Below are 24,132 nucleotides of genomic sequence, written 5' to 3'. Positions count from 1 at the left end.
ACCAAATCATATGACCAGTTTTCACGTGCCATTCCTTTTTCTGTTAGCTGTATTATTTTGTTCATATTCTCTCTCTCTCTCTCTTTCTCTCTCTCTCTCTCTCTCTCTCTCTCTCTCTCTCTCTCTCTCTCTCTCTCTCTTTCTCCTCTCTCCTCTCTCCTCTCTCTTCTTCAGGGTACTGTGTATTGAATCCAGATTAGCTTTATCACTGAACTACACCCCTTAGTCTTTTTATTTTATTTCTTTTAGTTTGACATAGGGTCTTGCTAAGTTGCTGACCCTCCTGCCTCAGCCTTCTGAGTTACTGAGAGTATAGGTGTGCCCCATGATGCCTGGCCTGTCAGTCTTACTCTTATACACTATTAATTATAACTTATTCCTGTCTTTTGAAAGAAACAGTGTGAAGTTTTCATGTCTAACATAGGAAAAGGAACATTTTACTTTGGAAACCATTAATCTTCTAGTAGAATTATGATGTTCTTTTGCTTGTTAGATATTTATAAAGAACTAGCTCTTTTTCGTACATGGACCCACACTTAATTCACTGCCAGATCTACTTGGCTCTATCTTTAAAATTGTGATATCTTCTTTTCTCAATGATTACAGCAGCTTGCTACTGACAAGATGACTATACTCAATGAGTTTATTAATTAATTAGTGGCAAAAAGCAAAGTAAAGCTTGCAGAAACAAAAGAAGTTATGTAAGTTCAGAGATTCTGTCCCCCACTCCCCCAAAGTATAGTTGAATTCTATTATTCTTGTCACATAGATTAGGCTTGTGACTGCATGGAATGAACATTAAAGGGTATTTATGTTCCAGAAATTTTTTCAAGTGACTTCTATGTGAGATGTTATTAGATGCTACAATATTGAAATGAAGAAGTGTTAAGATTGCTGCTCTGATCTCATAGTCTGGTAAGAAGGCAGACATTGCATAAACTTATATGAAATATCACGGAAGCATGGAGAAGGGTCACTTAGTATTGTTGTCTAAGAGCTCAAGATATCTGCTGTGATGATATCTGTGTTAGTGATGAAGAGGTACATGTTATTGGACTTTTATAATGATCGAACAATTCATTCAATAATGACCTTTCCTTGTCCTTTGTATTTCTTGATACTGTTGGTCTCTCAGGGAACAATTCTCAGGTTGATTCGTGGAGATGGTTTTCAAACCCGAACTCTTGAGTTTAGAGTTATTATTGTTTTTGTTGATGTTTTCGAATCAGAGTTGCAAGACAATTGCAGTTGCAGTAGGGTAAATTTCCAGACTGAATTCTTTCCAAAATACCTATAATAGCAGTAGTAGCTTCCTTCTCTTTGAGTGTGTTAGAGTTTCTGTGCTGACTGGTATTTTGTATTGTATCTTAACTTTCTTGTAGCTGAGCCAACTGTTGGTGTAAATAATGTGAGCCTTTTTTTAGAGGTCACATAAATGGCTTCCAGACAGATTCAATTTTTGTTCAGGATAGTTTTATAATTTGACTTGTAATGCTTGCGAGTGTTCTGGATTTAAGCTCAGGTATAACAGTTAGCCTGGGCTATGGATATATTCTTCCTCAAAATGTTTAGGTTATATGTGCAGGTTTTATTTCCAATAACTTTGAGTTAAATTTCATTAATTTTACTTTTTGCCTTTAATGTTATTTTCCTACCTCTTATTCTATTTCTTCTGCATCTCCTGTTGATGTATTGAAGAGAGTCTTTGGGTGAAATAGCAACATATTTGCTTACTGAAGTTACTTTTTAGTAAAATAAAAGTATTATTTTTGTAAACTAATGTTTTATTTAGGTATGAGTGTTTTATTGAATACAATGTTTCTGTTAAGGTATGTGAAAAACTGTTTTTTTACTTCATGTAATAAGTTTACTGGAAATAAAGTGGCATTTCTGGAACTCTTAAGACATTGAAGGAATTCTCATAAGCTTTTACTAAGGAGATGTTATTTTGGACACACTCTAGTTTATGGAAGTTGTTACATTTCCTTTAAGATTATGTATCCTTTTAATTTTAGAGTCTTTGGGAAGTGAGTGTTTTGAGTTTTAAAGAGTGTTAAACCATAAATCTATAATAAGAGTAATGTTTCTTAAATTTTGAATTACCAATGGAAATGTAACTGATGTGACACAGCAATCTGTATACGGGGTAAAAATGGGAGTTCATAACCCACTTGAATCAATCTGTGAAATATGGTATATTAAGAACTATGTAATGTTTTGAACAACCAACAAACAAAAAAAAAAATTTGAATTACCGGTCATTTGATCAAGTCAGTCTGTAATGTGTGTGTGTGTGTGTTTATTATGAAATTGTAAGCAGTCTTATTTTTTATATCCTTTAGACAAAAATGCCGACAATATAATCCTTTACTGTCCTAAAATGGAAGCTTCACAAAACCTTAGCTGTCCTGAGAATAGAAGTATATCTTGCTTAGTGTGTGAATAGTATACTTCTTAACTGATTGGCCCAGAGCAAACTTTACTGGTACATAGGTAAATCTCCAGTGTAGATAGATACCTCCTAGAAGTTTGGAATATTGTTCATGTCCAGTGTGCTTTTTGGCAGTATATTCTGAGTAGGCCAATATGTCATATATTTTCATATATAATGGGGGCTTATTCAGAATTTGTTTTGAGTTTTTCTTTCTACTTTAAGATTTCACCAGTCTCGTGACCTGCTAATAAAGAGTTTTTCTGAGTTTTTCACATTATCTTTTTAAATTCAAATTTTAAGGACTCAGCCTTTCTTGCATTTTAATAGGGAACTCTAGTCAGGGGGTCAGAGAGCTTAGGTTATGGTTATGTAGGCTCTTTGATTTTAGTCAAGTAAGGCTTTGATTTCCTTATGTTCAAAATAAGGGTTGGGATGTTTTCCAAGGTTTTTCTCAAACTCAGCCATTATCAAGGATATCTTCTTCTTGGAACTCCTAAACTATTATAGTAAGATTTATGTATTTTCCTTTCTACTCTCAAAGAAACTCCATGTATTCCATATCTCAGGTACCTGTGTGAATTCATCCTGAAACACTGAAGTTGGACTATGTCTTCCACATTTCTCAACATTCTCTAAACTATTGTATTTTCCCTTTGATTCTCTAAAAATATGTTTATCTTGTCATAGGGTCATGAGATATTGCCCTTCGTGAATTCAACAGAAGACCAGAGAATACCTTAATGATGTCCAAATATTATCATCTGCCCTTATTAAGAAAGTGTTCACAAATCTGAAAGTGTGATTGGATTAATTTAACAATTTCTTGCCACACCACTACCCCAGAATTCGCTCTGCTTGCTTTGTTGGTATAGTTGTTTTTGAAACATGGATAGAAAGAACTATTTCAATGGGTGCCATAAATAGGGTTCAGATAGATATTCCCAAGCCAGAAGAATGGGATGGAACAAAAGTGATATAATTTCTTTTTTTTAATTTTTAATTTTTTTAAATACACAACAACCATGGACTGCATTAGAATCCTTATTACACATATAGAGCACAATTTTTCGTATCTCTGTACATAAAGTATGTTCACGCCAACTTATGCAAAGTGATATAATTTCATGGAGACATTCATTGGCTCTCTTGGGGCAGGAGATATTTGTTAACTGGTTTACTCTGTCTTTAGTATGCTTTCCATAAATATTTGTGGAAGGAACAAATTAAATCCCACTATAGTTGGTCTATTAGTCTTTTTTCCATTACTGTAACAAAATACCTGTGCTATTTAGCTCATATTTTTTGAGGCTAAGTATCCAAGATTGGCCATTTCCTTGACTGCATTACATCATGGCAGATTGCATCATGATGTAAATGTGTGGGAGTGAGCAATCATATGGCAAGACAGGAAGCTAGATTTTGGGGAGGGGCCTATATTTGATCTTCTGTTACAACCATCTTATGAGAACTAACCAGAGTCACATGACAACAATATTAATTTCTTCTGTTCGCAATACCCCAATGACCTCTTACCACTTGATCTGCCTCTCAAAGTTCCTACCATCTCTCACATTACCACACTGGGGGCCAAGCCTCTAACTCTTGAACCCTTGATGGACAAACCACTTCCAAACCATAGTGCTGCTTAAATAGAATGAAGAACTTATTTAAATCTTAAATTTAGGGTCTCAGAGCACATTCAAGGAATGGGGACCAGTATAGTATAGTGGCAGGAACCTAGTCAAATAAAATATTGTGGAAAGAACTAGGATTTTTTTTTTAATTTTATTTTTGTAGTCCTAGAGATTGAATCCTGGGGGTTCACTCATGCTGGACAAGCATTCTACTATTGAGCTCTATCTTCAGCCCAGAACAGAAATTTTTACCTGGAAGGTTAGAAGGTTTAGTGGGGTGAATAATTCATGTGTTTACTTTAATTCTTAAGTATAGCATTTATATTCACGGGGAACTTCTACAGCTTTGTCAGGTACTCTTTTTATGTGAAACTTGAGATCTTCAAGTACCGTTTGGATTGCTCCTGTAAGAAATACCAAAGAAGGAGTTTCTGAAGGAACAGGTACTTGAACCTAATCTCTGTGTTTCATGTGAGTCCATGATTCTCTGAGTTTTAATTCAAAAGGATCATAGCATGCTAACTGTTTCACAAAGAATAGTGAAGTGAGCAATGTCATTGTCTGTCTTTGCCAAAGAGGTAAAACTTTTAGAGCTGAGAATATAAAAAAATTTAAGATTATCAAAAGATGGAAATAATTTTATATTTTTATTAATAAGAGACAAGTAATGGAGATCACAGAAAAGTTATAATGGGTAAAAGAGATGGCTGTGAGTGAAGTGAGGAAAAAGTCCTTTAGGATATCATTGTGAATTGTTTGGATTTATATTATGGACAGTCTTCTAATATATCAGTAACCTCTGATAGAACATTTTCTTCATTAACATCACACCAATGATGCCAAAACAGCCATCCTGGGCCTATTTATGTGTAGGGGAAACTTAGCACACCTCAGAGCCTTGGAGAGAATAGATATGCATAGCAATTAGTAAAATCATTTTATAGTCTTAAATATTTAAATCATTTGTTCAGCAAAGTGAGGGAATTTAAATATTATTACAAACATGTTTTGGATCTTCTGAAATTAGCATTTATTGAGGGAGAGATGCATGATTATATTAAGAATTGATGTTTTTAATGCTGTGATATAAATATCATGCTGTTGGGTGATTTGCTTTGGAAGAGCAGAAAGGAAAGGAGTCTGGGTCTTGAAGAATTAACTTTGAAGCACCGAAAATACAGTTGGTGGGTACCTAGGAATAATAGGAAGATTAACATCCTCATCTATAGACTTGGTCAAAGGTTGCTTTCTAATGGAGATATTAAAAATTTGTCAAACATTATTCAAAGTCAGGATATTATTTTTCAAAATGGGGAGTGTAGAGTTGATAAAAATCAGAGCATAAGAGTTGGTAAAAATAGTGATAGATCTAAAGAAATGATGTATCAATCTGGAGTGAAAGTTTGTATAGACATTGAATGTGGACCGAGGAGAAGGTTTGGGAGATACACTTCAGCAATCTTCATCCCAACAGTGCCCAGAAGAATGGAACATTCCTGTGATTGTTGTCTGAACATTCCTGAGGTGTAGATGACATGCTAGATTGCCATTAGCATGGTGCCATTTACGTATTATTTTATAAAACAGATTCCCTCTTTGTTCTGATTCCCACTTCATTAAGCAACATTGACTATAATGTGCCTTCCATCTTGTTCATTCCACAGGGAGGTCAATCACTGACTGTGCTGACAGGAGCATTCTGATCCACATGGCAGTTAGGGTTCTCATCATAAACTAAGGTGGATAATTGAATGGTGTTTTAGTTTGTACATTAGTCTCTTGTGAGCTTAATGTCTCTCTGATGCTTAAAGATGACTCTATTCAGAATACCTAAAAGAAAAGAAATTCTAGTTCTTAAGTTTACAAAGCTGTGATTTATACCTGGATGATGGATTATAAAGATAAATACTGTCTTTTGCCTACAAGCTGATTTCGAAATAGTATAGCTTCAAGTAGACTTGTAGAAGTCAGTTATGGTCAGAGGAGACATAAATAAGCATAATTGAAAAACTGTAGGTAGTCAAAGTTTGAGACAGTGCAAAGAAGGAAGTGAGGCATATAAACAATAGTAATATTAATGATAAGTGAGATATATAAGGGCAGAAGGCAGGTTGTCCAAGGGTCTTTCCCTTTGGGTAGAGGAGGTTTGGTTCATATTTTAATGTCAATTGAAGTGAAAGGACATAGCATTTGCATTTCTTATGGTAAAACCTCATTCATTTTTTCATGATTACTTTTCTGTGAGTTGAATCTCATTCTTTCAGATTTAAGCTGGGTTTGTTGCCCATTAATCTTGGTCTTTTTATATTTAATAGTATAGTTAAAGATCATTACATAACAGCATTATGTAATGATTGAGGACATAATAATCATCCATCATGACTTTGGTGTGTCTATATGTGTGTGTGTGTGTGTGTGTGTGTGTGTGTGATGTGTGTGTGTGTGTGTGTGTGTGTGTGTGTGTGTGTGTGTGTATATCCCTATTATTTTGTGATAAGCCTATCTGTATAATACCACTTTGTATTTTTCTAGCACAGGTTGACTATCCTTATCCAAAATGCTTGGGGCCAAAAGTGTTTCATATTTTGGAATATTTTCATAGACTTTACTTTGAACTTCTCTAATGCAAAATCCAAAATGCTCCAAAGTTTGAATGTTTCTGAGTGCAGTATTAATGCTCCAAAAGTTTTGTGATTTTAGGCATTTTAGATTTTGTTGTTACGCATTAAGGATGCTCACCTTGAATGAAATTGCATAATTATAGTGATTGAGAATGGATTTGCCTACAGTAGGCGCCAAACTTTAATTTCTTAAAGGAATCCTTAGAAAACCCTTTTGATTAAGTATGTTTACTTTCTTAGAATATATCCCTATCTTGCTTTTATCAAATTTTCATGACTCAGTGACATTTTGGGTGGTATAACTGCATTTGGCTTTTTAAGAACTAGGTGAAATAAAAGTAATAGCACTTGTTTTTTTTCCCCCCTCTCAAATGAAGAAACTAATAGCGTTATATTCGGCTCTTCATCATTTCTGATTTTTTACTAATGTTTAGGGCAAACTCAGTTTGTGGCTTTAGCTTTTACTCTCTGATCCATTAATAGAAATGTGCTATTGAATGGTAAAGGATTTTTTTCACCGTTTTTCATTACATAATTATTATAATATTGTTTGTCAAATATCTGCTCATCCGTTTTTAATCTGCCTCACTTCTGAATTCTACAACTTTATTTTAATTAAGAAGTAGGTGGAGTGTTTTATTTTAGTTAAGTAGAAGGACTGATAGAGTCAGATCTATTTTCTAATCCAATTCTGCAATTTGAATGTATAGATAGTACATGTATTTTTTCCTCTACTTAATCAAACTTCTATTTCATGTCTTTTCATAGGAAAAACATATAAGCAATGAAGAAGAGCACTTAAGGAGGATGGAAGAAGCCCGACTGCATCTCAAGGATCAACTTCTTTGTCTGGAGACTGAACAGGAATCCATTCTTGGTGTGATAGGAAAGGAAATTGATGCAGCTTGTAAAACTTTTTCCAGAGACTCGATGGAGAAATTGAAGGTAATTATGAGTTCTCATTGTGACTTAAATTTTCAGTTAGTTTCCTAATATCTAATTATAATTGGATTGTAATATATGGTTACATAGTAGTCACATTTTTCTTCAGGAAAGTTTTAAGAAAACAAAATAGCTTCTTACATTTTTAAAGAATAAATTATACCTATAGAATAAACTATACCTATTGCTATTGCACTGTCATAGTGATAAAAAGTGTGGTGTTATTCATTGAATTACCTATGTCTTACTGTTTAATGAGAGAGACATCAGTTCTGACTCAGGAGAATATCCTCGGAGTTTAGAAATCTGAGTTTAAAATATTTCATTATCATAGTGTTATGGTTTAGAAATGAAGTGTCCCCGAAAAATTCACGTGTGAAACAATGCAAGAAGGTTCAGGGGAGAATGATTGGGTTGTGAGAGCCTTAACCCAGTTAGTGAGTTAATCCCCTGATAGGGATTAACTGAGTGGTAACTGAAGTGGTAGGGTGTGGTTGGATGTGGGAATTGGGGGTGTGGCTTTGGGGTATATACATTTTGTATCTGGAGAATAGAGTTTCTCTCTGCTTTCTGATTATGATGCAAGCCGCTTCCCTCTTCCCTCTACTCTTCTGCCATGTTGTTCAGCCTCACCTTGAGACCCAAGGAATGGAGCCAGCCTTCTGACTGAGACCTCCAAATCCATGAGTCCTTAAATAAACTTGTCCTCTACAGTTGTTCTGGTTGGGTCCTTTTAGTCACAGCAGCCAAAAAGCTGACTAAAACACATAGGCTGATTTGTTGTTAGTATATTATTTGCTACCATCCATTGAGTTCTGTATTACAGGGTCAATGGAAAGTATGATGTATACAGTATTTCTCTTAACCCCTAAAACTACCCTATCCCTTAGGTAGTCGAATCCAGTCCACTGTAAAGGAGAGAAAACTGAACCTGGAGGTGTTAAATAACTTGCCCTGTCCATCTATCTAGTCAAATGCTAATCTAGGACTTCTAACATTAGAGGACTAACTCTGGATCCTAAAAACATATCCACTATGCTATCTGTATTTGGTTTACTTTTTCTATGTTTTAAGAGGAGTATTGCAGCTCATTTTGTAGTTGTAGTGAAAAAAAAATAAATATTCAAGTGATTATGGATGTTTTGGATTCCTTGAAGGGGAGCGCTTCTGTCAAATTTAGTTCTGGTCTAAGGACTTAGCATTTGCTCTTACCTCTAGGAAATCACCAAGGGGTTTTGTTAGAGATAAAATTGGTTATTTGGTAGTTCATAGTTCTGTGGGAGAAAGGCAGAAGAATCATGTGGAAATTTTCACAAAAGGAATAATTTCAATTCTTTGTCATTTTTTTGATTTTTTAAAAATATTGCTAATGAAATTTAACTACTTATGTACCAGATGACTACAGAAAAATGAGCTTGAAAAATGTTCTGGAGAATGTTGATATTTCTAATTTTTATAGGTGTATATATAAAGTCACCATATTATTTATTCTACTTAATAGATGCATATAACATTTGAAAACTTTAGGACATATGATTAAATCACTAAGATTATAAAACATTTAGAAAACTATCTGAATTAAAGATATCTCATTCTCATAGGTCAATCTTTGATAATTCCAGAGCTCAACTAAGTAGATTTAGCTATACTTCATGTCTTTATTTATGACTCTTCCCATAACACTTGATCTGAATATTTATTAATTCTATTGTAGAGCATGAAGAGGATGGGTTTTGGATTAAGATAGATGTAGGTTCCAATTGACAGTAGTACATCACAAATTTCTAATGTATGACTTTGAATCTGTTATGTAATCTCTCTATACTCTCTTAAGAATTTATATCTCCAATTGTAAGTTGGCTCATTATGAAGTTAATGTAAGATGACATATAAAGTTATATACCATAATATGAAATATTTTGCACTTAGTAAATACTAAGGTGACAATATTAGTATTAATGTCAGCTATTGTTATATAGTATCTTTTTTGGTAATATATTCACATATGCACATGTCTATTCGTTATCATTTTGTAGTGAAAGGTGTGTTGTAGTGCTCTTGCCATGACAGACCTTGATGTTTGTTTATGAATGATGACATCTTGATATATAAAAACAGTGGGGTATTGAATGTGTTCTGTGTGCTGGACACTGTGCTAACTCTTATTTTGCTTGATCTTAACCTTGGCCTTACCTGATAGTTTGTTTGCTTTACATATATTCGCAGCATAGGAAAGTTAAGCCACCACTTGCAAGTGGTCAATGCTGTTCTTTTAAACATGAAATGATATGTAAATCTGTGAAGCATGTCACAGAATATAAATGTTACTAATATTCTTTGTATCAGATTATTGTTTATTTCAATTTTGAGCACTTTGGGTTAATGAAGGTTTAATTGAGATATATGACATAGTTGAGTGAAAAAGTATATTATAATCATACTTTTAGAGAAAAATCTATTTCTAATACTCTTTCCTGTTATAATCCATCACAAATAGATGTTTACAAATATTCATCAGTAGACTAGATAGTTAAAGGGAAAGAAAATACTGAGAAGTAGGGTGATTGGCAAGAATTGTACAGAAAAGGCAGAGAGGGCCTAAGAGTAGGGCGAGATTTAGATAGAAAGATGGATAAGAGAGAGGCTGGTTATAAAAATACAGCACTTTTGCATATGACATGAGGTAGTCACTTTATGTGTATGTATTTTTCCTGTGTCAAAATGAATTAATGTATGATATTGTGATACAGGAAACTAATGTGCACACACACTAGGTGGTATGAAAGTATACAAGAATAAGCATAGACATCTCTTTACATAGAGATTAGGATATATTCAAACAAAATATCTAGGAAGAGATAATATCACATGTAGTGCAGGGTTCAAAGAAAGGAGGAATCTGAAAAAAATTATGTTTGCAATTATAGAGTTATTGACAACCTTTGAGTATTGCTTTACTTTATTAGCAAGACAAAACCAAATGGCAAGGGATTTTATAAATGAGTTGATATGAAGAAAAACAGGACAACTATTAATTAATGAATTATAGAGTTTTGCTACAATCATGAAATATGTGAACATATTACCAAAAAAGATACTATATAATAATAGTTGACATTAATACTAATATTGTCACTTTAGTATTTACTAAGTGCAATAAAGCAATATTTGCATGAGGTCATGTCAATGAGTTTTGAGGTTTTGTCAGCTTTTTCAAAGGACTGATGAGACAAAATGGCCATCAGAGTATTGAAGAAGGGTAAATGTGACAAAGAATTGAATTTCCACGTAATTACATATAAACCTCTTTAAAATGCATTTTGGGGAACAAGACTGAGGAAAAAGATACAAACAAAAGTGAAATAAATTGGCTCTCATCAAGGCTGCTGTCCATGAAAGATTACATGGAATCAGCTTTTAGAGATCCTAACAGTGATAGCACTTGATAGTTGTTTTTTTTCATGTTTCTATATTTAATCTAAAGGCATTTAATAAATGGTGGTTTGGAATTGCTTGAGTTCTTTATACTAACTTTTGTTTTTTTAAATTCTGAACTTTAGTGACTATATTTTTGGACATTATGGTGAAGAATTTCATTTATGCAAGTTCATGTCTGAGAAAATCCATTTCTAATACTCTTTCCTCTTTTTTGTAGGTTTTATCCTCTGGTCCTGATATTCTCTATGACCCACATCGCTGGTTAGCAGAAAGCAAGGTAATTATTCATGCTTATCCTAAGTTTATCATAATATTTATGAACTGTAAGGCATCCTATTTGGCTTATTCATATATTTTGTCATATAACTGACAGTTTGTCATGATTCATTCTAGGAAAGATGTCAGTGCAATACATTAAGAAAATTTTATGTTTCTTATTTTAACATTTAGAAATTAGCCAAAATATAATTTGGTTTTTTTGGGTAAGCACAAACAGTCTGGCAGCTCAATATGGCTCAAGCAAATCTTCTCACCTTGCTGAGTAATTCACAAAATGGAGAGGTGTGAACTTGATATTCTGAAGATGACTTCCCTTCCTCATGAGTCTTTGGCATTATGATTTGAGTTTAATGGAAGGTGAGCAAAAACAAATGGGACAATTTTCAAATTTTATAGAAAAGGTTCTACTACATTGTGGGATAAGTATCAGCTACCTTAATATTTCAGATCAACTTGCAAGTTCATTTATTAGGATTTATGGGATATTAAGACCATTTAGTTTTTAGTACCTACTTGAAGTACCAACTCTTATGCACTTGCACTCCTTTTTAGTCTAGTTTCCCTTAGTTTTAAGATACTAATATCAAAAAATATTTCATTTAAATTTTATAAGAAAACCACCTATACTACAAACTTTAACAATAAACTCCAATTTAGGATTTTATTACAAGAAAGAACCTTTAAGTTTTGTCTATTATCCTTATTTTAAAAATAAGTGAGGTCTCAGAGAAGGAAAGTGACTTGTGCATTGCCATGTAAAGAAAGAAAAACCAAATTACCTGACATATCTGAGTCACAATTAATGTCTTAACCACTATACATACTGCTCTCTAAAGTCTTTGTTCTTTCACAAGATTCATTAATTGTATAATACTTTGTGTCACTGTGGATATAAGGACTAGCAAGCCATACACTTTGCTCTCATGTAGTATAATAGGGAAAATTCAGATGTAAACACACTTTAAAATATTTTAGTGTGCTGTATTGTTATAGACATGTCACCATTGAAAAAGGAACATAGGACAAGGAAATATCTCTGACATTTGTACTGAGATGGCCATGGAATAAGATGTTGTAAGCATATCCTTAGAAGCTGTATTGGAAAAGAGCAATGTTTTAAAATTGGTCCAACCAAATATATGTAGAAGTTCTGCAGTTGGCTGGTTATGGTAGAACAGTGGCAAGAAGATAAAGAGTATTTGAGTAATCACAGATAATGCACTGAGGTTGTTGAGTAAGGAATAGGTGGGAGGCCATGCAAAGATAGAAGTCACCTTTGAAGGCCAGCTCTGCACTAGACAAGTCTCTTCAAACAGAAGAAAGAAACAAAGAACATTTTTGATAAGAAAATAACAGTATTATAATTGAATACTAGAATTTATCTTACCTCATAAATTTTTCTTTACAAACACTAATGCTCTGCTTCCCTAACCATTTTTGATAGAAATAAATGCAAATTTGTATTTTTGTCACCTGCATAGCAAATTTAAAATATATATGTTTTGCTATCTCAATATTTTTTGGCCAGAAACTTCTGTTGTGCATTAATATAACATTTCTCTTCTTTTTCCCAACTCTGCAATTCTGACAACAAGAGCAATGTACTTGGAATTTTCTTTCAAGTTAAAATCTTTATCATTTCTGAACAGAAAGCTTTCACTGCTGTGGTTCAGTTAAATTATGAGAGCCAGAGATGACTCTTAATCATAGCTCTTTAATTTGGGAGCTAGCAAGCAGTTTTCCCTTATCATTTAATGGGATTGAACTTCTGATCAGACCAGTTTTAATACTGCATGAGACAACTGTTCTTTCTACACTGTAAAAGGCTGTGATAAAAAATACCATCCTGACCAACTGACTAAGGAGGAATTGAATCTATTTACTAGAAAGATGGCTTAGGTTATTGATGGGCTACAATACTGTAATTCCCATGAACTATGACTGGACAGCTCTATAAGTATTGAAGATAAGATCTCAAATCAGAGGACAAAAACTATATGGAAAGTAGAATTGCTATTCAGCTAGTCCATGCTGACATCTTGCAGTATTGGAAGGACCTCTGAGAGGGCATTTGGTAATTGTTTTCATAAATCAACTAAATGAATTTCTTCTGTTAGTGTTAATTCTAGAAGAACTGGAGTATTGGGTGGGGATTTTATCACTGTTGCTTTGTTGGCAGCGGTGACATCACATAAACGTGAAGTCCACCTGAGAGTTGGACCAGGTTCAGAGATAAAATAACCAATGAAAGGTCAGGATAAGACATTACAGGAAGGAAGAAGGTAGAGATGGTTGTTAAAAAATTCCAGGCAAGGAGTTCCTGTAGATTAGGGATGTATTTTTGTCATAAATTCTAACAAGGCATATAGAGGTCAAATTTTATTTAGATTAACTAATAACGAATAGCTACAATGTCTTAGAGACTACGTGACAAGAGATGGGCATAAAAAGGAGTAAGACATGGTCCTGCTTCCTGGAAACCAACTTTATTTAGGAAAGGCAGACACATATGCAGACAATTTTACTAGATTTTAAGAACTGTGGTACAATTATGCTGATGCTACCGCAGAGGCTGATAATGCTGATGAATCTTGAAGTATGGTACAGAGAAAATTATTTTAGGAATGGCATGGAAGAATAGCATGATAAATGCAAAGAAACCCAAAGTGGTTTGGCAAGAGTAGAATATCAAAGGGTGAGACAGAGAAGGGGAAGAGGCCACAGGCAGAGAGAGGGATTATGTTTGTAGACAAGTGTATTGTCTGTCATTTTTAGGAGCTTGGATTTAGATCTGCATGTTGTGAAGAATCACAAAGGAGCTTTGAACAAGTGAGTGACATGCTCATGTTTATATTTTTGAAGGATTACCCTGATAGTAATGTGAAAGGCAGATTAGAGGTGGTAAGATTTGAGGCAGGTAGACAAGTAAAGAGGCTTTTCCCATAGACTGGGTGAGATAGTGTGACACTCTTTATTAAGGATTTTTTTTAAAGAGATTTAAAAACAAGCAAAGATGGGAGTAAAATTTTGGTGATAACTTGCCAGTGATGATTAATGTTATGTCAGAAGGTGCTGGATTTTCAAGCCAAACTAGAACACTCTAGGCAAGGTTAGTATTCAAATAAATGGGGACACACAGTCCTAGGGAGGCAAACTAACAAAGGTATTGAATGAGATTCTGAGGCAAGAATTGGTATCCAGAAAGTTCAATTTGCACTGGAAAGTCAAAAGAGAAGCAAGGACACAGGCACAGATCAGAATTTAGATTCAAATTATAGAAATAAATGGGAAATAGCTTAAAGACACCTTGAGACAATGGGGACAGCTTCCCAAATCTAGAGCTAACAGGCACTCTCTCAGGATGGAACCACATGGTAGCTAACCAGAATCACAGTTTATCCCACATCTTAAATTACCATTTAGTGATATTTAATAAAGAAAAGCTGATGTCTTCTGTACTGGTAGGATCCTCAGTGCTCTCATTTTCACATTTAATTCTAGGACACCAATATTAATTACTTCCTTAAGATGCAAACAGGTGAATTTAATATACTTCTTTGGCTATAGAAAGCTATATTCTTCCCTCTTGGTCTTTATCCCATTGTATTGAGTCCTCATTTACTCTTTTTTCCTTAGTCTGTAAGTTTTACCAGGGAAGTTATCTGTCTTTCCTATTCCTTATATTTTTAGCACATAACTGCAATGCCAGGCTAATGGCTCTATAAATTTTTTTTTAAAGTATCTATCCATATCTGTCTATCTATTCATTTTTTCCACTCAAGTTGCTTCCTCAGATTAAATATTGTAGCTTAATATTATAAATAAAAAAATTTGACTTCAACAAATGTTCTGCTTCTGGAGATTGCTTTTATTTGATCAGAGTTGTAAACTTGAAGATTATGTGGACAAGAAACACACAATTTGTTTGGGGAGTTTTCTATACTATCCTCCACTGTTTTCCCTAGGGTTCACACTTTGTAGTATAACATGTTCAGGGCATTGATAATCATTTTCATTTCCTTCCCATAAAACTATAACAGCTTTTGAGATCATATTGTTTGACCTCAGTTTGTAGATAGGAAAACTGAGGCTTGGGCAGTGTTGAGTTTTACTTAAGGACATAAAACTAATTAGTTACTGAGAAGGGTTTTGAGCTTGAGTTTCTGAACTCTCTGCCATTGCTTCTCTCCCCTAGATGTGTAAATTAGATTTGAATATAAACTTTACATTTGTTAATATTGTCATTTTATAACATGGACATTTTTAAACAGTCATTGTGTGAGAAATATTAGACCCAGTGTGTTTAATTGTGTTGAGGGATCTGAATAATCATTTTTGTAGTCATACAGAAAAGAAAATATTGTACTTGGTATCTTGATTCATTTGTTGAAAATATGCTTTAGATGTATGCATGGAATATGTTCAATTTGAGCAAGTTTTATATTTTAAATATGTAATATTTAAATGGAACTATTTTTGCTATTTTCCTTATTCATAACTAATTAAAATGTAGGGAGAGTATTTACTTAGATTATATTTTTAGGTTGGCATGAATTTGATGGGTTAGTTTTGTGTTGGTGACCTAGACCATTCTTAATAATTACCATTCTCACTTTCTCTGGTTCTTATGTAAGCATTTTTTCCCCCAAAATTATTTTTAGAGTTTTGATGAAGGATGCATAGTTGTTAACACAGCAAAATTATGGGTCCTAATATTTTTGCTAACTCAAAAAGTTGTAATCTTTTTATGTGAGTTTTCTGTTTTCCTTGGTTTTTAGTTCTCTGTCATTCTATAGTGACTGTATTATTATGCAGAATTTTAGTAGAGAATTCTCACAGATTAAAAAATCATTGTGATAGTTTTACTAGATACTTACAAACATTCCCACTTGGTTGTAGGCTGTCAACAATGAAGGTTAAAAAAAAGTGCTTTATTTTGAAATTCTCTATTTTGGTTTATTTAGCAGTGCTTGTTGATATAGTTAAATAAATGAGCCTATTATATAATCTGTAAAATGCTCCTGTGAGCCGTTAATAGAATGGTTTTTGCTCTTTGATTAATAGCCTTGTCAGCTAATTATTATTTGGAATTGTTAAAGTTATTCCTGTACTGTGTTCCAAGCTGCTTCTCCAAGATTCTTAATAAAGATATTTATCTAATAAACACCGATTCTCATAATTGATTATTGGTTGATTAAATTTCTGTAAATTGATATTTTGTTTTGGATTAATATATTCTACATATATATTCAATTTGTAACAAGGATCTAACTAACTATAACCTATTTTTATTCTGTTTGATAATGAAGTAATGACTTCATAGGTATAAATTAAAGGCCATATTTTATTAGCCTGCCTAGGCTGTGATAACAAAACACTCCAGCCTGGATGGCTTTAACAACAGACATTTATTTTCTCACAAATCTGGAGGCTGAAAATCCCAGATCAAGGTGCAGGTTTGGCTTTTGGTGAGCTGTCTTCCTGGCTTGTAAAGGGCCAGCTTTTCTCTATGATGTCACTTGGCTTTTGTTTTGTGTGCTCTTTAAGAGAAAGAATTATGGTATATTTTCCTCTTCCTATAAAGACACCAGAACTGTCAGATTAGGGCCTGACCATGATCTGACCTTTATGACCTCCATAAAGATCCTATTTCTATATACAGTCACACTTTGGGTTTTCAGTGAAACCCAAATTTCCCATATGAATTTTTGGAGGATACACCTATCAAACCCGTTTAATACTTTGTTTCAGGGGTAGTTTTTCATTGTTGTTGCTTATTGTTTTATTTTGTTTTTAGGGAAACCAAATTGATTATTGTTAGAAAGAAAGAAATATGTTGTTTCTCTCTTACCAACTCTTAGCAATAGTAACCACCGGAGGTAGTTAATAAAGGTTAGAGATTGGGATGGAGCAGGTGGGATAGTGCCGAGGAATGGAAAATGTGAGCTTGTTTTTTGCATTTGCAATTAAATCCCTGAGCAAAAACAGATTAAGGCAAAGGATTGAAGCACTCGATCCCCAGGGATTCATTTTGTTTTTACTACATCAATTATAAGAAATTGAATTGGTAGTGAGTGAACATTTAAAATAGCAGGCAATTACATAATTATGATATGAAATTTGTTTTTATTTTGAGGTATCAGATGATCTGATAAAACTATGGTTTTCATTCTCATGTGATAGAAAATGGAGCTGAGAAGAATCTTGTACCTGATCATCTTAGTGAAGTATATCTGTAGTATAATTTGGCATGGTCCCCTACATTTTTTATTGATTCCCAGTATTGAAGGGGGAAATGTTTCTTTCATTTGTTGTGTTTTATAGAGCAGATATCATAGAAATGGATATGATACTTGAATCCACATGTACTTCAGAAAGATAAAATAGTTTAAAAATAGTCTGAAAGAGTGGCATATGTCTAGAAAAACATTGTACTTTCTCTTACTTTCTTGGTTTTGTGCTTCCCACCTGGCACTTGGAACTATTTACTTTTACCATAGCTGATTCAAACCAATCCAATTAAAACTAAATTATTACCTAAACATGACTTGTTTTCAGATCAGGTGGTCTTCCTATTGATAGGAGGATGAAAAAACTGACTTCTGTTTTACCTTTCTTACAAGGTCTCTTCTGTAGGCTGTGGCAAACATACCCTTTATCAGTTTGTATTCTATTTGATACTTTTTTAAAAAAGTGGATTCTTTTGGGCTTATGACTTTTAAATGCCTTTATCCTATGTAAATATATTCAGTTTACCAAAGTTATTTTGTTCTCTATCAAATGGTAATAATTACCACCATCTTGCTAATAAATCAATTTAATATTCTGACATGTAATCATTCTTTATAACATTAAGTAATACCTGATTTCAGACCAGTGCTTCCAGAACTAATGTATAGTGTATTTCCATTGCCAGTGATTTAATCTTTTTGAAAAATGTACCTTATTCTCCAGGCATTTCAATTTTGAAATGTGAATATGAGGATTATCGATTTGACTTTTGTCCAGCTCTCCCAATTTTTGAAGCACAATGGTTAATATCTTGATCCTTGAAACTACTTGGTGAAGTAATTTAAAAGTCTCAAAATTGGTTGAACAGAATCAGAATCTGTAGCTTTCAAAATGCTACCTGAAAGCTATTATTTAGGACTGTACCTGAAGGATGTAGAGATACTGGGGTCTGCATATGTGCATTCTTTTAGCCTTTCTTTGTAGCTGTATTTTTGTAGTTCAAATTAATAGTGATCATATTCTAAATGTGTTACATCTGAGTATTTATTCAGCTTTGTTAAGATATCATTCTAAAAAAGTAATTGGACTTTTTATTTTCAAAACATCACTTTCTGTTTTTGTTCCTCAAACAGAAAGTGCTCTATCTCTTTATGAGAACTTAACAGCATCTCAGTTTTCATTGAGTTGCAAGTATGGGATCACGGCTATGTGCTGAAATGTGTACTAGCTGTGGTGCATCCATCTATACATGCCAGTCCCCTGGAGTTTCATCTGATAATGTTACAACATTCCTGAAGAAAGTATTGAAGATTTAAATTCTTTGCAAGTATAAATATGTGTATGTATTTATGGTGCGAAATTCAGCAAAAAGTCTTGGCTGTCAATATGTCGTTTCCAGATACTAGATATAATATTTCTTCCCCCCCTGCATTGTATTAATAATATGATACTCACTGGGGCTCTTTGGATTATTTTCTTGATGAGATGGCAAGATTTGGTGAGGTGAACAAAAGTCATGATCTGTAGATTCAGATTGTGGTTTAATGGTAGAAGAAGGTAGGAAGAGTGTAAGTTTCCTCTTATTTTTTCTAGTTAATATCAATAAATAAGTGACAATAACATTCAGAATCATTTTTCAAATGATCTATATCTAAAATTACTAGTTAAATTGTAGAGAATAATTTGTATCATATAATTCATTGAATTCATTCACATCTTAAAGGTTTTTGACAGTATAGAAGTAAGCAGAATAAATTCTGAATGTTTACATTATCTCTCTTTCTACTCCTCTTTCCTTAGAAATAATCACTATCAACAGTATGATGTTCATATTTTAGTCCTTTTTTGGTTAGATAGAGGGAGCTGCAGTTAATTTTGATAAGACATGTGTTTTTTATTGTAAAATATACTTGGTCCTTTTTTTCTGACACTGTTTGATATTGAGTATATCCATTTTGTTGTATTTTTTTTTTTTTTGGACTTTCTTTTCCATCACCCTATACTTGAGTTTTCTTTTCACCTTTGCAGCCCTTTTTCTGTTACTTTCAGGCTTCTGTTCATATTTTCTAAACTCTCAAGTATTTCTGTAGTCACTTTCATTGGTTTCTCTTATTTATTCTGCTGATTCTCCCTGAATGGCTTGATGATTCTTTAGTCTGTATTTTTTCTTCAGGTCTTTTATGCTTCAGATCCATACATTCATCTAACTAGCTGTGCTTCTGTGTTTCATAGGCTCATCAACTCCAACATTTTCCAAGCTAACATTAACTTCTTTCACTCTTAAGTATTTGTTTCTTCTAGGTTTCCTGTTTTACAGCTTTATAAGCTAGGCATTTGACCATCAACACTGATTTTCTTCTACCTTTTCCATAACTTGTGGGCATCTGTCAAATCTCAGATACGTAGTTAGGATTTGGATCTACAATGTACCCCAAAGGCTCAGGTTTTAAAGGCTTGATCCATAGTACACAATTTTCAGATGTGGCACATGATTGAATCATGAGGACTTTGACCTCATCAATGGATTTATCCACAAGTGATAAGTGATACGTATTTGATGGCATTATTGGGAAGTGGCATACATGTAGACTGTGGGGCCTAGGTGGAGGGGGTAGGTCACTGAGGGCATGCCCTATATATATATCTTGTTTCTGGCTTCTTCTCCCATGCCTCCAGTCCCTGTGTCTGTTGTCTGTGTGTCTGTCTCTTTTTCTCTCTTTCTGCTTCCTAGCTGCCATGAACTGAGCAACTTTCTTCTGCCACCCCCTTCTGCCTTGATCTTCTGCCTTGTCTTAGGCCCAAAGCCATGGCCCTGGCCAACCAAGGACTGAAACCTATGAAACCATGAGCCCACACAAATCTTTTTGCCTTTGATGCTTCTCATATATGTATTTTTTTATTTCTTCTTTTTTATTTTTTTGGTCACAGGGATGGATAGCTTACTAACTCACATACTTTGGTTCATACCTTACACTTTTCATTGGCTTGAAGTATTATAGAATTATAGTAATTTCTTGATTTCCAGTCTCCCACATTTTCTCTGCTCTGTGTAGAGTATACTTTAAGGAGCATACTTTCTGAACTACAGTTTCATTTGCCAAAAGAGGAGGATGATATTTCACCACACATTCAACCCAACTCCTTTTTCCTCATGTTTCAGAAAAAGGTACAGTAGAAATCCCTGCTTTTATCAGGCAGGGAATTGCCCATGTTTTCTGTCTTATGGAAACTTAACTTCTTCCTATTTCCATGAGTATTTCAAAGGGAATATTGAGAAACAAAACAGGCTTTATTAAATGTCTTAATCTTAATTGGATTTCACAGCCCAATTGAAGTTTGTGACTTCTGTCTTTATCGAGTGATATTTGAATGAGACAGAGGTTGACATATTGCATAGCAGGTACTAATATCCAGATCTCTGTTATTCAGGGAAGTTTCATTTTAGCTTCATTTCCCTAGCCTCTTTGTCTTTTTACCCTTCCTTTTATGGTGTTTAAGTAACAGCTAAACTGAGGTAAAATTCAAATATCCTAAATTCTCTCATTCTTTTCTAGTATCATTCAACGGTTTTTAGTGTAATGACAATTATATAGCCATCAGCACAATGAATTTTAGGAAACTTTTATCACCCCCAAAGAAAATCACTGTCCCTTTGCTTACCATTCTGTGCTCAACTACATTTCCAGTCCTAGCCAACTACGGATCTTCCTGCTCTATAAATTTGTCTATTCTGGAACTTTACATTAGTGATATTTTATGATTTGCAGTCTTTTGTGGTTGACTTCTTTCATTTAGTAGAATATTCTCAAGGCTCATTCATGTGATGGCATATATCAGTACCCTTTCTTTTGTTGCCAAATAATATTGCATTATTTGCATATATCTTATTTTATTTATCCATTTATCATTTGGTGAATATTGGGTTGTTTCTATTTTTTTTTTACTGTTGTGTCTATGTTGCTATGAATATACTTGTATGAGTTTCTGCAGGACATACATTTTCATTTCTCTTGGGTTTATACCTAGGAGTAGAATTGCTAGGTTGTATGGTAACTCTTTGTTTAGCCCTTTGTGGAACTTTCAGATAGTTTTCCAAAGGGTCTTTATACCTTGTACATTCCTGCCAGCAGTATGAGTTCCAGTTTCTATACATCCACACTAATAGTTGTCTTTGATATTAATATTTACCTTGCTATATATGAAGTGGAATTTCATGGTGGTTTTCATTTGCATTTCCCAATGGCTAACCATGTTGAGTATCTTTTCATGTCCATATTGTCTACTTGTATATACCTTCTTTGGAGAAATGTCTATTAAGTTTTTGTGCCTGTTTTAAAAATTCTATACTGACTTTTTACATATTCTAGATATAAGTCCCTTAACAGATATGTAGTTTGAAAATATTTTCTCTCCTTTAGTAAGGTGTCTTTTCTTTTAGTCGATGTAAATCATTGAAGCACAAGATTTTTTATTTTGATGATGTTCAATTTATCAACTTTTTTCTTTTGATGCTTTTGATTTTATTTCTAAGAAACAGTTGTCAAACCAAGCTTACAAAGACATATGCCTGTTTTCTTTTGAAAGCTTTGTAGTTTCAGCTTCTTTATTCAGGTATTTTGGATTAATCCTTCTCATTGTTTTGTATCACTGTTTTTTTGCTTTATTTTTCTTGTGGTGCTAGGGAATGAACCAAAGGCTTCGTGCTAGCTAGGCAGGTGCTTTACCACTGAATTATATTCCCAGCCCATGACAGTGCAATGTTGTAAAATTTTTCTTCATATAGGTTTTGCTCTCTTTTCAAAAGTTTATTGGCTTTTAATTCTTTTTTTTCCCTCTACATAGAGGGCATTGAACCCAGGGGCACTTAGCTACATCCCCAGTCCTTTTAATATTTTTAAATTTCGAGAGAGGTTTTCACAAAGTTACTGAGACTGGCCTTGAACTTGCAATCCTCCTGCCTCAACTTCTTGAACTGCTGGGATTACAAGCTTGCACCACCATGCCTAGCTGGTGTTTTATTCTTTTGGTGTTATTATAAATATGCTTCTGTTTTTGAATTTTATGTTTTGACCTCTCATTGCAAATCTGTAGAAATATTATTTTTAAAATAATGAGTTTATATACCTCAACATGCTGAACTCTTTTATTCTAATAGGTTTTTAAAATAAAGTCATTTGAGTTTTATATATGGGCATCCTGTCTGAAAATAGAGATTTACTTATTCCCCCTCCCTTTCCCTCCCCTCCCTTTTCCTTCCCTCCCCTATCCCCTACCTTTGGGGAAGTGTTATTTAGGGAAGCAATCATATAACTTAGCCTGATGTTGCTTCTCATAGTCTGCTTCACTCAGTATATATCTCTTTGTGGTGACACTCAGTATATACATCTTACTGTGATATGGACCATTTATATTGTTTAAAATGAAATGGAAAATGAAGGGTAGCCTTACTCAGGAAAGGTCCTGAGACATGACTGTCTCTTGTATAGAAGTATTTTCCCCCCATTCACACTTTAAATATTAAATATGTTTGAAGATAGAGTCCATGGGAAACATTTATCTTAACTTTCCTGGCCTATTTTTTTGGGGGGAATTGGGTACTGGGGATTGAAATCAGGGCACTGGATCACTAAGCCACATCCCTAGGCCTATTGTGTATTTTATTTAGAGACAGGGTCTTATTGCTTACCACCTCACTTTTTGCTGAGCTTGGCTTTGAACTTGCGATCTTCCTGTGTCAGCCTCCAGAGCTGCTGGAATTATAGGTGTACAACACTGTGCCTGGCTCTGGCCTCTTAACTGAAGGAACATGTTGATTTTTTTTTTTCCCTGAAGACTATAGTTAATCTCTTTTACCTGAATTCATTGAATGTATGGAGATAGGCATTTTAGATATAATAAGTAGGAATTTTGTCTTTAAAAAAATCTATGAAATAAAGTGGTTCTATTCTGGGATTTTTTTTTAATCTTAGATTTTCTGAAAAGTTTCTAATCAACTTTTAACTACTACCAACATTCATGCAAAATAAAACATGGTTATATACAAATTTTGCTTAAATTTTGTTTATTGTCTCTGTTCAGATTATCAGATGTTACTTTATTTTTCCCTCATATTTTGAAATGCACTGTTCTGGAGTTTTGTTTTGTTTTCTGAAATATTAGATGTAAATGTTATTTGTTTTAGACTAAACTTCAGTGGCTCTGTGAGGAGCTGAGAGAGAAAGAATCCAGAGAGAAAAATCTGCGACAACAGCTGATTCTCTGTAGACAACAACTCAGAGACCTGACTGAAAACAAGGAATCTGAGCTCCAATGTCTCTTCGAACAGATAGAAAGGCAGGAGCAACTTCTGGAAGAAATAAATCTGGAGAAGAGAGGTGTGTCAACTGCTTTTATTCTTATTTTTTCTTTGTATTCATGGAATCCTACAATTGGGAAAATGGTACTTGTACTACCCCTAGCTTGGACTGTTTCCAAACCCATCACCTTTTCTTATCTCTTGTCTTCTAACCTTTCTTCATTTCTGAGACTAAAAGAGGAAACTCTGTTGAGCCCT

At 33.8% G+C, this 24,132-nt stretch overlaps 1 protein-coding gene across 1 annotated transcript in view; it reads left to right on the top strand.

The window, feature by feature from the left end:
* The window catches only part of CEP128 (centrosomal protein 128), a 414,945-nt gene that overhangs the window by 161,880 nt on the left and 228,933 nt on the right, over positions 1-24,132 (top strand). Inside the window, exons 18-20 of the mRNA XM_081292429.1 lie at positions 7,458-7,634; positions 11,287-11,346; positions 23,761-23,953. Coding sequence (XP_081148555.1) covers positions 7,458-7,634; positions 11,287-11,346; positions 23,761-23,953 — 430 coding nt within the window. The remainder of the gene's footprint in view (positions 1-7,457; positions 7,635-11,286; positions 11,347-23,760; positions 23,954-24,132) is intronic.

This window comes from Spermophilus citellus (genome assembly GCF_964194105.1).
Source record: "Spermophilus citellus genome assembly, chromosome: 4".
Classification (NCBI taxonomy): domain Eukaryota; kingdom Metazoa; phylum Chordata; class Mammalia; order Rodentia; family Sciuridae; genus Spermophilus; species Spermophilus citellus.
The sequence above is the reverse complement of the archived record's forward strand: the minus strand, read 5'-3'. Positions and strand labels throughout refer to the sequence as shown.